This window comes from Tasmannia lanceolata, unplaced genomic scaffold (genome assembly GCF_043159265.1).
Source record: "Tasmannia lanceolata isolate RefF3 unplaced genomic scaffold, GAP_Taslan_0.1 ptg000018l, whole genome shotgun sequence".
In the NCBI taxonomy this organism is placed as follows: domain Eukaryota; kingdom Viridiplantae; phylum Streptophyta; class Magnoliopsida; order Canellales; family Winteraceae; genus Tasmannia; species Tasmannia lanceolata.
This window is the reverse complement of record NW_027518695.1, coordinates 13,514,169-13,526,861: the sequence shown is the minus strand read 5'-3', so window position 1 is coordinate 13,526,861 and position 12,693 is coordinate 13,514,169. Positions and strand designations below refer to the sequence as shown.

At 37.7% G+C, this 12,693-nt stretch overlaps 1 protein-coding gene across 1 annotated transcript; it reads left to right on the top strand.

Annotated features, from left to right (window-relative positions):
• Positions 1-104: 104 nt before the first annotated feature.
• Positions 105-12,162, top strand: LOC143851881 (Ribosomal protein S24e family protein). The gene is made up of 8 exons (XM_077361380.1): positions 105-224; positions 655-831; positions 2,808-2,943; positions 7,873-7,957; positions 8,059-8,106; positions 11,521-11,621; positions 11,707-11,900; positions 11,971-12,162. The coding sequence occupies exons 2-7, from the start codon at positions 663-665 to the stop codon at positions 11,837-11,839; spliced, it is 672 nt and encodes a 223-aa protein (XP_077217495.1). The 5' UTR covers positions 105-224; positions 655-662; the 3' UTR covers positions 11,840-11,900; positions 11,971-12,162.
• Positions 12,163-12,693: the final 531 nt, after the last annotated feature.

Here is a 12,693-nt window from a genome sequence, read left to right as displayed (position 1 = left end):
TCACGTGTTGTTTTTCTAGCTTCTAATTTTCTATCATTGAAAATATAATAGTGTATACTTTATATACTTATCAAAAAGTGAAAAACAAAAAGTAAAGGCAAACCCTAACCTAGAAAGTAGAAATTCTTATTCTCTATTTCTCTTTGAGAGAAGCCAACAACCTCTAATCCTCCATCGGACAATCTCTCATTCTTCTTCGGTTCTTCCGCCACAGGACCTACAAGGTTCTCTTTCTCTCCGATTTTTTTCATTAAGATTTAAAGAGGCATTTGATGGGGTAACTGATTTAAATAGGCATTTTTTTCATTAAGATTTCAGCAGAAACCTAACCCAACTTGGGAAATCGGGTTGGGTTGCGTTGGGTTCGGGTTAGGGAAAAATCAATTTGGGTTGGGTTAGGATTGGGGGTGGAAGTTTTTGGGTTGGGTTGGGTTGGGTTGGGTTGGCCTCGACCCGACCCAACCCTACCCGAGTTGCACCCCTAGAAATGTTTGAGCCTATCTTCTCTCTAGAAATGTTTTCATTGCTCATAGGTCGTGACTCGTGAGTGAGCAAAATATTGATGATTTGAATACCTAAATTTTTCTCTCTGCTCTTTGTGGTTTTCCCGCTATATTCTACTTCCCGAACTCGTTTTTCTTCAATAATTCGCAGGTCTAAGAATGCAGAGGCTGAGTTTGCTTGGAAATGTTCTAAAATCAAACGCTTTTTTGTCGCGTAAATCAAATCAATGGCTTCCACCACTTCTTCGCCAGATGCCGAGGAATTTCTCGGCCGAAAGGGACGGTCAGGATCCTTCTCTGGATCCGTTTCTTAAACCACCAATCCAAGGTATAACTTCTTCTTCCTCTTTCCCCGTCATTGTTTATTCATCATAAGGTTAGGGTTAGGGTTTCTGTCATAAAAGTTTACTGGAATGCTTAATCTATTCTAGAGATTGATAGCATTGATTTTCACTGTATACTACACACATTACTCTCCAAAGTTCTCTTTAAAAAACTCGCTAACCCTAGGTCTGATCCAATCATGAGATAAATCAGAATTAGATAACATGTCATTAACCATGTCGATTAGGGTTCTACTTTTCTCTATGCAACCCCATTTTGTTTCGGTGAATAAGAGGATTTTGCTTTTCTTTTCTAATTGATTTTCTACTTTTGTTTTATAGCTCTTAGTTTTATATGGGAATTTATCTTAAAAAATTCAGCACATGTAGATTCTAATTTAGTATTAGCTTATACTTCACTATTTTCTGATTTTAACAATTAGAATATGTTATGCACAACTGTTTTGTGCATATCCAATGTATTCACAATTTACCGAATTTACAATCTTTTGTATCCTAATTTAGATCTTTTTGGACTAGTCAACCCTACCCTGGTTAAACAATCTCCACCCTTTGAGGTATTTAAAACTCAGTTTTCTATTTTTCTATAGTTTATATGGAGTTTTTTTCACTAAATTTTAAAAACATTTTTTAGAATATAGCAAGCTGAAAGAAGTGCATCACGCAATTGATTATGGGGTAAACTAGAATTAGATAACATGCCATTAACCATGCCAATAAGACTTTCTCTGTTCACTCTACTGCCCCATTTTGTTTGGGTGAATGCATGCCTGTTACAATGTTACGTGATGAATTTATTCCATTCTCCTCACCGAATTTATTTAATTCAGGTGAAATGTATTCTCCTCCATGGTTTGATCTGGGGATCTTACTTTTCTTTTCTAATTGATTTTCTACCATTATTTATAGCTCTTAAAATTTTCTAATGACTCATGTTTGCTTCTAAGCACTATTGCATATCTAGAAAAATCATCAATAAATGTGATAAAATTCCTTTTACCACCATGAGTTAAATTATTCTTTAAATCACTTGCTTGTAGTCCATCTTGTCCGACTGTTACTTTCATCTGAGAATCTGACCGTGTTGACTCTTTAATGTTTGCAAATTTTCATGCTAAATTTTGATGTTTGTTTTACACTTTTACCTACTCATTTTCTATGTAAAGCGTGTATAGTTTCTTTAAAACTTCGAATGAAGGAAGAGTTTAGTTATACCTTCTTGTCCGTGCTGATCACTTTCCCCCTGTATATTACCTGTTGCGATTTGTAAATGAAGTCTTTTAAAAGCTAAAGGAGCTATATCTCTTGACTGAAACTGCCCAAACAACTTTTCTCGACAGAGTTCAATCCAAAATGGTAGTTGTGAATGTCTTAAAGGATTGTCATTTCAAACAAGTGAGGATGCCATTTTAGTGGTTTTCAATCTCTTTGTGTGTATTAATTTGGAGTCTTTCATTCTCCCTTTAAAATTATCCACTTTATGTTAATTTATTCCTTGCATCCTTACTTTGTACGGATGTTTCCCTTAAATTCTATAACTATGTCACTAAAATTGAATTGTAGAAGTAACTTGATTCCTCCCCAGCACAATAATGTTTAGAATAAAAATTCTGTATTCTAATTAATGTTTTGCAGATGTAATTCATGAATTTAATGAACAAATTTGTGTTATTCAATATGATACATAGAAATGCCACAATTATCCCCAATATGTCCAGTTGTGTGAGAAAGAATCTCATTCGAAATGTATGAGTCATGGGGAGCTCAATTTGGTTATCATTTCGACGTCAATTCAGAAATATTATCAGCTAGAATATTGTTTCTTCTCAGACCACAAAATTTTCTTCTTCTAGTCAAAATGTTGATTTTTTCCTATGCTAATAGTTCTAGCAATTGGTATTTAATGTATCATTGGCATGGACACATCGATACATTATGTTTATGATATTCCCATTTTCAGGTTTGACCTATGGAAGGCTGAGTGGCATGGGGAGAAATACAACGAAAGCCGATATTATCCATTTTTTCGAAGGATGTAATTTGACTGCTCAGGATATTAAAGTTGATTACAACAGGGCTTATACTTCTCTTGGCATGTATGCTCTCTCCCTCTCTCACTCTCTTCCTCTGTACATCCTGTACTTACCTTTGGACATCTTGGATTTGTCACACATGATGTTGATTTTGCTTTATATAAATGTAGGTCGTTTTTTTCCGTAATTTGTGCCTACTCTTAGGGGCTGTTTGGATACGCGGATTTTAGAGCCTTGGATTTCCTCAAAATTTTGGATGGGAAACAAGAGAAGAAGGGGACTGTCCGTTTCGCTTCTCTTTAGAATCTTGGATTTTAAGTAAGAAATCCAGGTTCTAGAAATCTCTTCCCTATCCTGAGATTTCTAAAACCTGGAAACATGGGATGATCTCCTACTCTCTTGCTGACGGAAAGAAGGGCGATAAATCAGAAAACGACGGCTGGTCTCCTTCTTCTCTCGTCTCTCGTCTACGATTTTGAGGAAATCCAAGATTCTAAAATCTGCGTAACAGAAAACGGCCCCTTATGTTATTGAAATTTTCTTTTTAACAGTACAGTTCTGAAATTATGTGGTGCATTGGAGAATAATCACATGCTACTTGGGAATATTGTATGTCCTCATCCCTTGGGTTTCCTAATTTGGTTGTCCAATGGAGACTGGTGCTTTTTCTGCAGCAGATAGAGTGTTGTGAATTGTGAGTTTTCCCGGAGAGCATGACCAGCAATCGATGTAATACTAACTCATGTATGCCCTATTCATTTATGAATGGAAGTTCACTATCTAAATCTACACAACCAGATCAAGCACTGAACTTCTTTTGAACAGGATCATTGATATCCTTACAACAATTGGAACTGGGAATTCTGTGCATCCCATAATAGTTTGTCATGCGAGACATCCTTGTCTGGAAAGAGGAGCAACCACCAAACAAAGGTGATATATGATGTCAGCAGTGGGGCCACCGTTTTTGGCTCAGTCCAAAAGCCCAAACAGTGGTTTTACATGTCTTAGAAATTAGTGCGCCTTGCTATATTTTAGGATGATGTGTTTGTGGCTTTCAGAAAACTCTCCATGAGTAAAAATATATGGTTTATTTGAGAGTTGCGTATCTATGACAGTTTGTAGGCAGTGAAAAGTTGTTTTAAAATCAATTTAAATCCACAAGTAATTAGCCAGTGTTTTATAAAATGGTTCTAAGATGATTTCTTGTTGAACTTCACTTTCTAAATTGAGAGGAGAGCTGACAGCTTGCGGTCCAAGTTGTCTAATATCAGAGTTGCTGAAATCTATGTTGTAAAGTATAAAAGATTAAATAACGCCTTCTCCAACAGCTTAAGCTTCTGTAGTAATTGGTCGTTTCACATGGTATCAGAGGAAAGGTCCTGGGTTCAAAACTCCTTGATATTAAAAATCCACGTCTAATGGCCAACTCAAAAGAGGGGCCACATGTGCCACGTGTAGGCCAACCTTAAAAAGATGGGCCGCACATGAGGGTGAGTGTTAAAAGTATAAAAGTTTAAATAACGCCTTCTCCTACAGCTTAAGCTTATGGAGTAATTGGTTGTTTCACATCTGTAAATATATGTAATCTCACTACCTTTTCATTTTGCAATTTTTTTTCTAATTTCTGTTGTCAGAATTCTCTATCAGACGGCTCTTGTGGGGATTGCTCCATTGGCTTTAAGCTTGTAGAGATTCTATGCACAAATTTTGGTTGCTAAGATTAAATTTGAAGCATGTAGAGATTCTTGTGGGGATTTCTATGATAAAATTTGAATCTTCAATTGACATGGCTGCTTGAAGTCGTAGCATGGTAGTAGAGCCAGTCAAATACAATATAGTTAGATGATTTGAGGCCTGATCCATCAAGCTGTCCAGCCGATGGAAGAGCTTAGTGAATTGTGTCAAAACCAGACTGGAAATCTAAGTAACGAAGAAAAAAAATTGACTTGACAATAGTCCACATGAAGAAATTTCTTGCCAGAATACCCAAATCCAATATCGGAAGGTAGGTTAGGTGATACAGTTTTGGACAGGAGAACCTTTTCAACAATCAAGCAGCGTGGGGTGGGGCGGGGCGGGGGAGATGTAGTATTTTTGGGTGGAGAATTGGAAGCTAGGCTCGTTCAAGCTATAGAATGAAGGATTGTAGAGAATGAACTGGTCTATGGTTTGTATCCTGATGATGGATTGGAATTCATTGGGGGACCAGTGAGAAGAGGTTGAGTATTGGCAAACACATTGAGATCCTATCAGAAGATAGGATGATTAAGAAACTCAAAGAGGAAGAGGAAAACCTTTTCACAATCATTCAACGAATGAAAAATCAAAGCATGTATGGTTGGTGGAAATGTTCATTTGAGATATACATGCATGGCATACAATTAGACATAGCTGATTACATGGTTAGATCCCAAAACGTTGCATTGATTTGGTGTTGGGTGTGAGTTTATTCCAAAAATGATCTTCGTGAGACAAAATATTTTGGTGGCAAATAGATGAGCTTCTAGTCAATGTACTGAACTGTGATAGGATGAGCTGCTTGCGGTGCTGGTTCGTTTTGCATTGAGAAGGATGGTTTGTGGCGCATATGCAATCTTGCAATTGACAAGATTCCAACGAAGTATTGGTTTTCATTCCTGAGTTGGACTGTATGCTTGACGCCTTGGCATATTGGAAAGACATTCTAGGTGATTTTATTTTACTTGCCTTATGAGCACTACCATGCATCCATCAACGCTTGTAACTTAAAAGATTCTTTGATTCCATTGAAATAGATTGAAATCGTCTTGAAGTTGATATTTGATACGTGTAGATAATGATACTTAGAGAATCAATAATAGGATTTGTTGGAAAACCAAGAAATACCTCCTCAACAAGGATCAAATACGATTTGCAGCCAACAACAAGCAAATGATGTGAGAAACACCACCACACAAGACATATGCACAACAATCTCCACCTTGGCTTGTTTCCCACCTAAATTGGTGCAATTACTTGTTTTGGTGTGTAACCAAATAAGAAAGGGTTTAATTCTTTATGTTTTGGAAATCTAGATATAAAAGTCCCAAAAACTATTGCGTGAAGAGAGTGGCGGCAAACAATAGAGGGAGAGAGTGAGGAGAGGAGAGGAGAGTAGAGAGAAGAGAGAGTCAGGTTTCTCTTAGATTTTTTTCTTGGGCTTTCTCGGGTTCTCTCGTTTTTTTTTTCTCAAGTTTCTCCTCAATTCTCTCTTGTGTACGATCTTGGGTGAGAGGACAAGCAAAGATTTGTGGGTTTGTGTGTCTGCAAAGCATTCCCGTTGTAATCCTTGTATATTGTTTTCTCATAGTGGAAGATTGTGTTCTTAGGCATCTTGGCCGAACCACGTAAAGTCTCGGTGTTCATCTTGTGGCTTGTTTTTATTTTTGCTTTTTTGTTTTCTTGTGAATAATTGATTCGGATTTGGCTGGCGGACTTTCTCAACAAGTTGTATCAAAGCTGTGGTTGGAGCGATCTTTTACGGTAGAAAGATTATTCGGGAAATTCTCATTCGAGGTAAAGCTTCGCATCGAGGGCGATATGAGATGGTGGTAAACTTGAGTTCTATCCAGTTCAACATTGACAGGTTTGATGGAAAGGGTAGTTTCACCCTATGACAAATGATGGTAAACTATTCCAAAAAAGACAAATGAGGGTAAAGGACATTCTAGTTCAGCAGGGCTTGGCTTAGGCGTTGAAGAGAAAGGGTGGGAAGACAGAGAAGATGACGGATACCGAGTGTATTAGATGCTATTGTCTAGTCAGGGACATGGTGACTAGTGTTCCTAAGATATCGATGGTTAGTTGGAAACATAGTGGTGGCGGCAGACATGTAGGATCTCTTTCACAGTTGGTGCAGTGACAGGTTTCCAGGTTGCAAGAGACGGTGAGGAGATTATGGTACCTGCACTGGAGAGGATGGATCGAGATCCGTCTCTAGGATTGACTTGGTTAGTCAATGGGTTGGCAGCTACACGTGTGCATTGGTCGTGTTGATCGAGTCGGGAGGAGTCAGAACTAGGATGATCCGAAGGTGTGTAGCTGGTACTTCTGAAGGCCTATGGTGGTTTTGCAGCGACAGCGGACCGATGGCGACATCAACGGAAAATCTTCAGGTGGCTGTGAAAGTTGTCTTGTTTATGGCATTATGCAGGATCCTGACAGACTAATGTGCATGACACAAACATGGGCCAAGCTAGGTTTTTTTGCATTAATTTACTATTTTTTGTAAAGGGTATTCCAGTAATTTTCTTATTGCAATGGTATTAATATATAAGCCACATATTAGGGTTACGAGTAGCTAGGTTTTCTGTGAGTCTTCTTGGCCAAGAAGAACTAGATTTTTGTAACCTTAAAACCGAAATAGTGAACCTCTCTTCTCCTGTGGATGTAGGCATCTAGACCCAACCACATAAAATCTCGGTGTTCATCTTGTGGCTTGTGTTTATTTCTTCTTTTCTGTTTTCTTGTGCACAATTGGATCAGATTTGCCCGGCGGATTTTCTCAACAAGATTCAAGGAATAATTAAACATAAGTATTTGTCAAAAACTGTAATAAAAACTGTTTAAATTATAAAAAATAAATCATAACCATTCATTGCATCAAATGATAAATATAATTATTCAAGTTCTCATTCAATTACTAAAAACATGTGTGTAAGCAACAATAAAATAAATTAGCATCCATCCATCAAGCATTTAAGCTGGCAATTAAATCATCCAAGAAACAATGTCTTTAAACTAAAAGCTAATAAGTCAGTTAAACACAGTAGCTACTCCAATTTTGGATTCCCTTTAAATAATTGCCTAGGTATGAATCATTGGATCCCATTAGCTTTCCCCCTCATAATAATTTTTTTGTCATACTTTGGTTCCTTTTCCGTATTGCATACATCATCTCAAAAAGATAATAAATGTTGTCATTTTTGTTGAAAAGGTCTGATTCAAATTTTGTTTGTTTGTTTCAAGCAGCGTATTGCAATTTCCATCTCGTGCTGCCTTTGACATGGCTTTCAGGCTACTTATAAAGAAAGGGCGTTTGTACAAGTTTGATAAGGTAATGCTATTCTAATGTACTGCTAAAATTCAATTGGAAGTATGATTATGCTACTTCGTAAGTATCTCCTATAACTAATAACTAGCTTTCCTAGAAATCAGGTCGATCGTGGTCAGTGGGACCTTCTCACATCTTATGATGGAAAAGTTGTAAGTATCTAACCAAGTTTATGCAAGTTTGTAATTATTACAGATTAGAAGTTTACATCTTGAGCTGCCATTTTCTCCATTCTTGTGAATATTAATCCAGTATATTTTGAGCGTTTGCTTGTGCTAAACTGTAGAATGCTTCAATCAGTTGACATGACATATGCATGTGCACGTGTCTTTAGTTTATGAAACATCGATGGCCTTTGACAAATGACACTTCTATTGATCAATGAAAGAATTCATAAAGTGCAAGGCTTGCTTGTTCAAAGAAAATTACAAGACTACCATTAAAAAAAGAAAAAGAAAATTACAAGATGGGCATACATCTAGAGACATTCTAGCCACTCCATCTTTCACTCAAGACTTCTCATTAAAAAAAATGATAATGGTTGCGGATATCTTGCACGGCCTTTGGAATTCCAAATGAATCATGGTGCCTTCTAATAGCATTTTGCCACCTTCCAATATTATAAGACCATTGAATAATTTAAAGAAAATTTGTATGCCCTTCATATGGGACTAGTAATGTGCGACAAGTTTTACAATAGATGCTCCGATACCACCAAATAATGTAAGGCTGAGGCAAGATCTACCATAAATGCTCTGATACCACTTGATGTAGGATTTGATTTCCAATTATTATCAATATAATAATTATCAAAAACCTCAAAATTAAAGAATTGATATAACAATTTTTTTAGTGAATTCCAAACGCCAAAACCCTCGGTTAGAAACTTACCGACTTCTCCAAAAGCTTAAGCTGTTGGAGAAAGGCGTTATTTATCTTTTGTACTTTACTTTAACACTCCCCCTCACGTGTGGCCCACTTGGCAAACATGTGGCACATGTCCCACTTTGGGCCGACCATCGCATGTGGATTTTTGCTATCCGGGAGGTTTGGAACTCGAGACCTTTGGCTCTGATACCATGTTGAGAGAAAAGTCCATTATGCACTCTATTATAATTATATTAGAGTTACATGTACAAAGTCCATTATGCCCTTAGGCATATCACACACTCTTACACCCTCAAAAATCAAGGAACGTCATGCAACATAAATTTTGTAAACCACAAACTGATTTACAACTTGTGTTTTCTTGAACTTAGGATGGGTTTATCTCAACAAATATTTTCTTCTACGAATATCCTTGCAACATATTGTCCCACTCCCAAACTCTTACTGGGATTAACTATTTTCCCTAATATTGCCCCATAGCATTTGAGCATTAATTCATTCTAGAACAAAAGGGAGTCACCGACAAGCTAAAGATCAGTGATTTTAAACCACCCTAATATCTAAATCTAACCAATGTGCGCCACTCTCTCATTAAGTTCCATAATGGAGCCGTAATTAGACTGTGAGCAGGTCAGGAAGAAAGGGTGTCTCCTTTCCTATGACTTTAGAGATTGTAAATTATCCTTTTGGAGAGCATCTCACCAAAACGGAGAAACAGGCCATGTTTCAGACTTCAGATAAACTTAAACATTAATCTGCTGTATCCTATGGTTCTCAGAGCCGATCCTCCCAAGATGTTAGGCCAACACAAATCCTATTCTGCACGTCAACCTTATAAACCATGTCCGGCCTCCCCTCTCTATGCCTCAAATCTAAGCATACTTTTTCCATGAGATCTCTCTCCGAATTCTGATCAGTTACAAAAAAGGACCTTGGATAGTTGAGAGTAGCACTTGTAACCTCGGATAACCTCGTAGATGAGACTGGCTATGCATTTGGAAACTCCTGTTCAAGTTGAATAGGTCTAAAATCTTGAGTTTCTCAGCTATTTTATTGCATGCCAACATAAAAAAAGTACTGTTGATGCCTTTGCTAAAGCAAATAATACTATGGAACTCCGGAAGAACTATTGTTTAAAACTTGGATTCTCGGCCATGATAAAAGGGAGTTGACTTAGGCTAGTCAATGATTGACGTATCAATTTTCCTTTTACCAGTGCGAGTGAAAGGAGTTTTGATTTACTTGGTGGGGGCAAAACTCGGACTCGGATGGGAACTCGGCCATGGTAAAAGGGGGTCGACTTGGGTGAGTCAATGATTGATGCAGGGAATTTTTAAATATTGAGAACCCTAAGAGCTCTCCATGAACCATCTTTAACTTCTCCTTTTTTTTTTTTGATAGGTAAGCTGGGATTGAACCTCTGACCTCGAGGTCGGAGAACACAGTCTTGACCTAGAGGCTCATTCCCAATCATCTTCAACTTAGTTGGTAAAAATCCGTATCCCCCCTGGATGACATCTCTACCGTGTCCAAGGCACCCTACTGATCTTTTCTTTAACTCTTATTTCAACCTCCCCTCCATTTCTTCATAAATTTTGTCAAAGCAGTCAATTTAATCTTGTGCTTTGACATTATCATTTGAGCAGAGTTCTGGTAAATCCAAAATTGCCTTCATCACCTCATCAGATACCAGCTGTTTGCTCGTACACTTTTTTGTTTTTATTTGAACGATAAGAGCTCCAAGTACACTTCCCTCTTCTCTTGGCTTTTGCAACTCTGTGGGCGAACTTCAACTTTTGTCCACTCTTTACTATCCCACTCTTGAACTCTACCTACAACTTATTTTTCATGCCCAAGCATGTCCTAGAAGTCACCCTTGCTTTTCTTCTATTGGGAGATTCCTATCTTCCTTCCCCTATCTCAGAGATACAACTTTGGCAAGGACTGTGCCTATATTCCCTAGAGTTCCAACCACATTGATGGCTCTAAAATCATTAGATGACCGCTCATTTATTGCTCACCAACATAATTAAAGTAATGTTCATACTTCGTAGTTTTTGCTAAAGCAAACCTTGCTAACCATACACCATACGACGCTCTAGAAGTTTCCACATCCAAATTGATCCATACCCAGTAGGGTTTATGAAAATAAAACGATTCCATAATTCTTTGGTCCAGGAACTCCCTCTGTACCCAAGTGCAAGATTTCTTTCTTGTTCTCTTTTTCCTTGAACCATTGCTCTTACCTCCTTCCATGTCTTCGTAAATCTTGTCAAACTGCAACAAGTTTTATGTTGGTCTTCTTACGTCCATTTTCATATAGAAACTGATAATAAAATCCGCATCTAACTAAAACTTTAGGGTTGAAATGTGTCCTTCCCTACTCCATGTTGCTTTGCTTATGTTGTAATTTGGGACTCTATTTTAATGGGTTTTCTTTTTCTTATGGGATGAACGGTCCTCAACTTCCAAATTCCATCAAGGTGGGTTTGAAATGGCTCGACAGTCAACACTGATATATTTATTTTTTCCAAATAGTTATTACTCAAGCTTCAGTGATCAGTTGGATGCCATTTAGTTCAGTTTATGCACGTCTAATTATCTGATACATGATCTTGTATAAGAAAACTTCTCCTTTTAATTGAAGAAGTGAAATCTGTCTACTATTTTTGTGTCAGTTGTTGCTTCAAGGAATTCCTCATGCTGCCACTCCTGAAGATGTAGAGCGCTTTCTCTGCGGTTGCAACTTTGATGCTTCCAACATGCAGATACTTAGAAGGTCCGTTCGGTTTCTTTATTGCCATAACCTTTCCTATCACTCAACACAGGCAATTCTATGATAAGCCGATGTTAAAATTTTGCAGGCCAGGATTCCCTGACCCCATAAGGTTTGCGCTCGTCCCCTTCCCGACACAGATCCAGGCAATGAATGCCTTCCTTGCAAAGAACAAAGGTTTTTGTCTCAATAGTCCCATTTCGGCCCGACTTCTTCAGTAACCAGAAGGATGCCCTCTTCGAAATACTTGGTGGGAATTGCTTGGGGAGGGGCTCTACAGAGGTACATTATGGTTTATTATGCATATGAGTACAATTTCATGCTCCCTTCTGATTCACATGCGTTTTCACAGGAACACCTGCACATCAATATGAAGTTTAGTAGATTTAATAAAGCTTTTGTTTCCTTTTCTTCTTTTTGGCCAAGGTAAAGAACATAGACGCTGTTGCTTTCATCAGGGAAGAACCTTTGTTTCATTTAGCTTACCATTGCTTTTATAACAGTGATGCATTCTGATATACTAGAACTTTAACCTTTCTTTTTAGCACAGTTATGCATACCATTAGATTAGTTCAGATCAACTAAACGAAATGGGCATGTGCTAAGCTAAAAGTTAGTTAAAAAATTCTTTGTTTAATTGGAAAGGGGGATTGTTAACTGCCCTCTGGGACCGGTTACAACTCTTAGGCCCAGTCTTTCAGGCCCATTACAAATCTTATTCCCATGTTTATTTTATACCCATTTTACGTCTAAAATAAGCAGTGCCTACAATGTAAAATGGGCGTAAAACAAAATTCATGCCCATTTTACGTCAAAAGAAATAGAGCATTAGGCCATGTTTGGCAACCTTGCAATTTTTTTCCGAGAATATTATCTTACCAAGTGTTGAGAAAGGGGTAGGGCCTCTAGGGGGAGTGGGAGAGGCAGAGAATTCAGAGGGAATGTGTGAAGAGATGGCGAGAAGTGGCTGAAAAATAAGGAAAAGAAAAACTCTATTTAGAGCACAGTTTTTTTTTTTTTTTCCCAGTTTTTCAGCCACTTGTTGCCCTCTACCTCCACTTGAAAAACTAATATT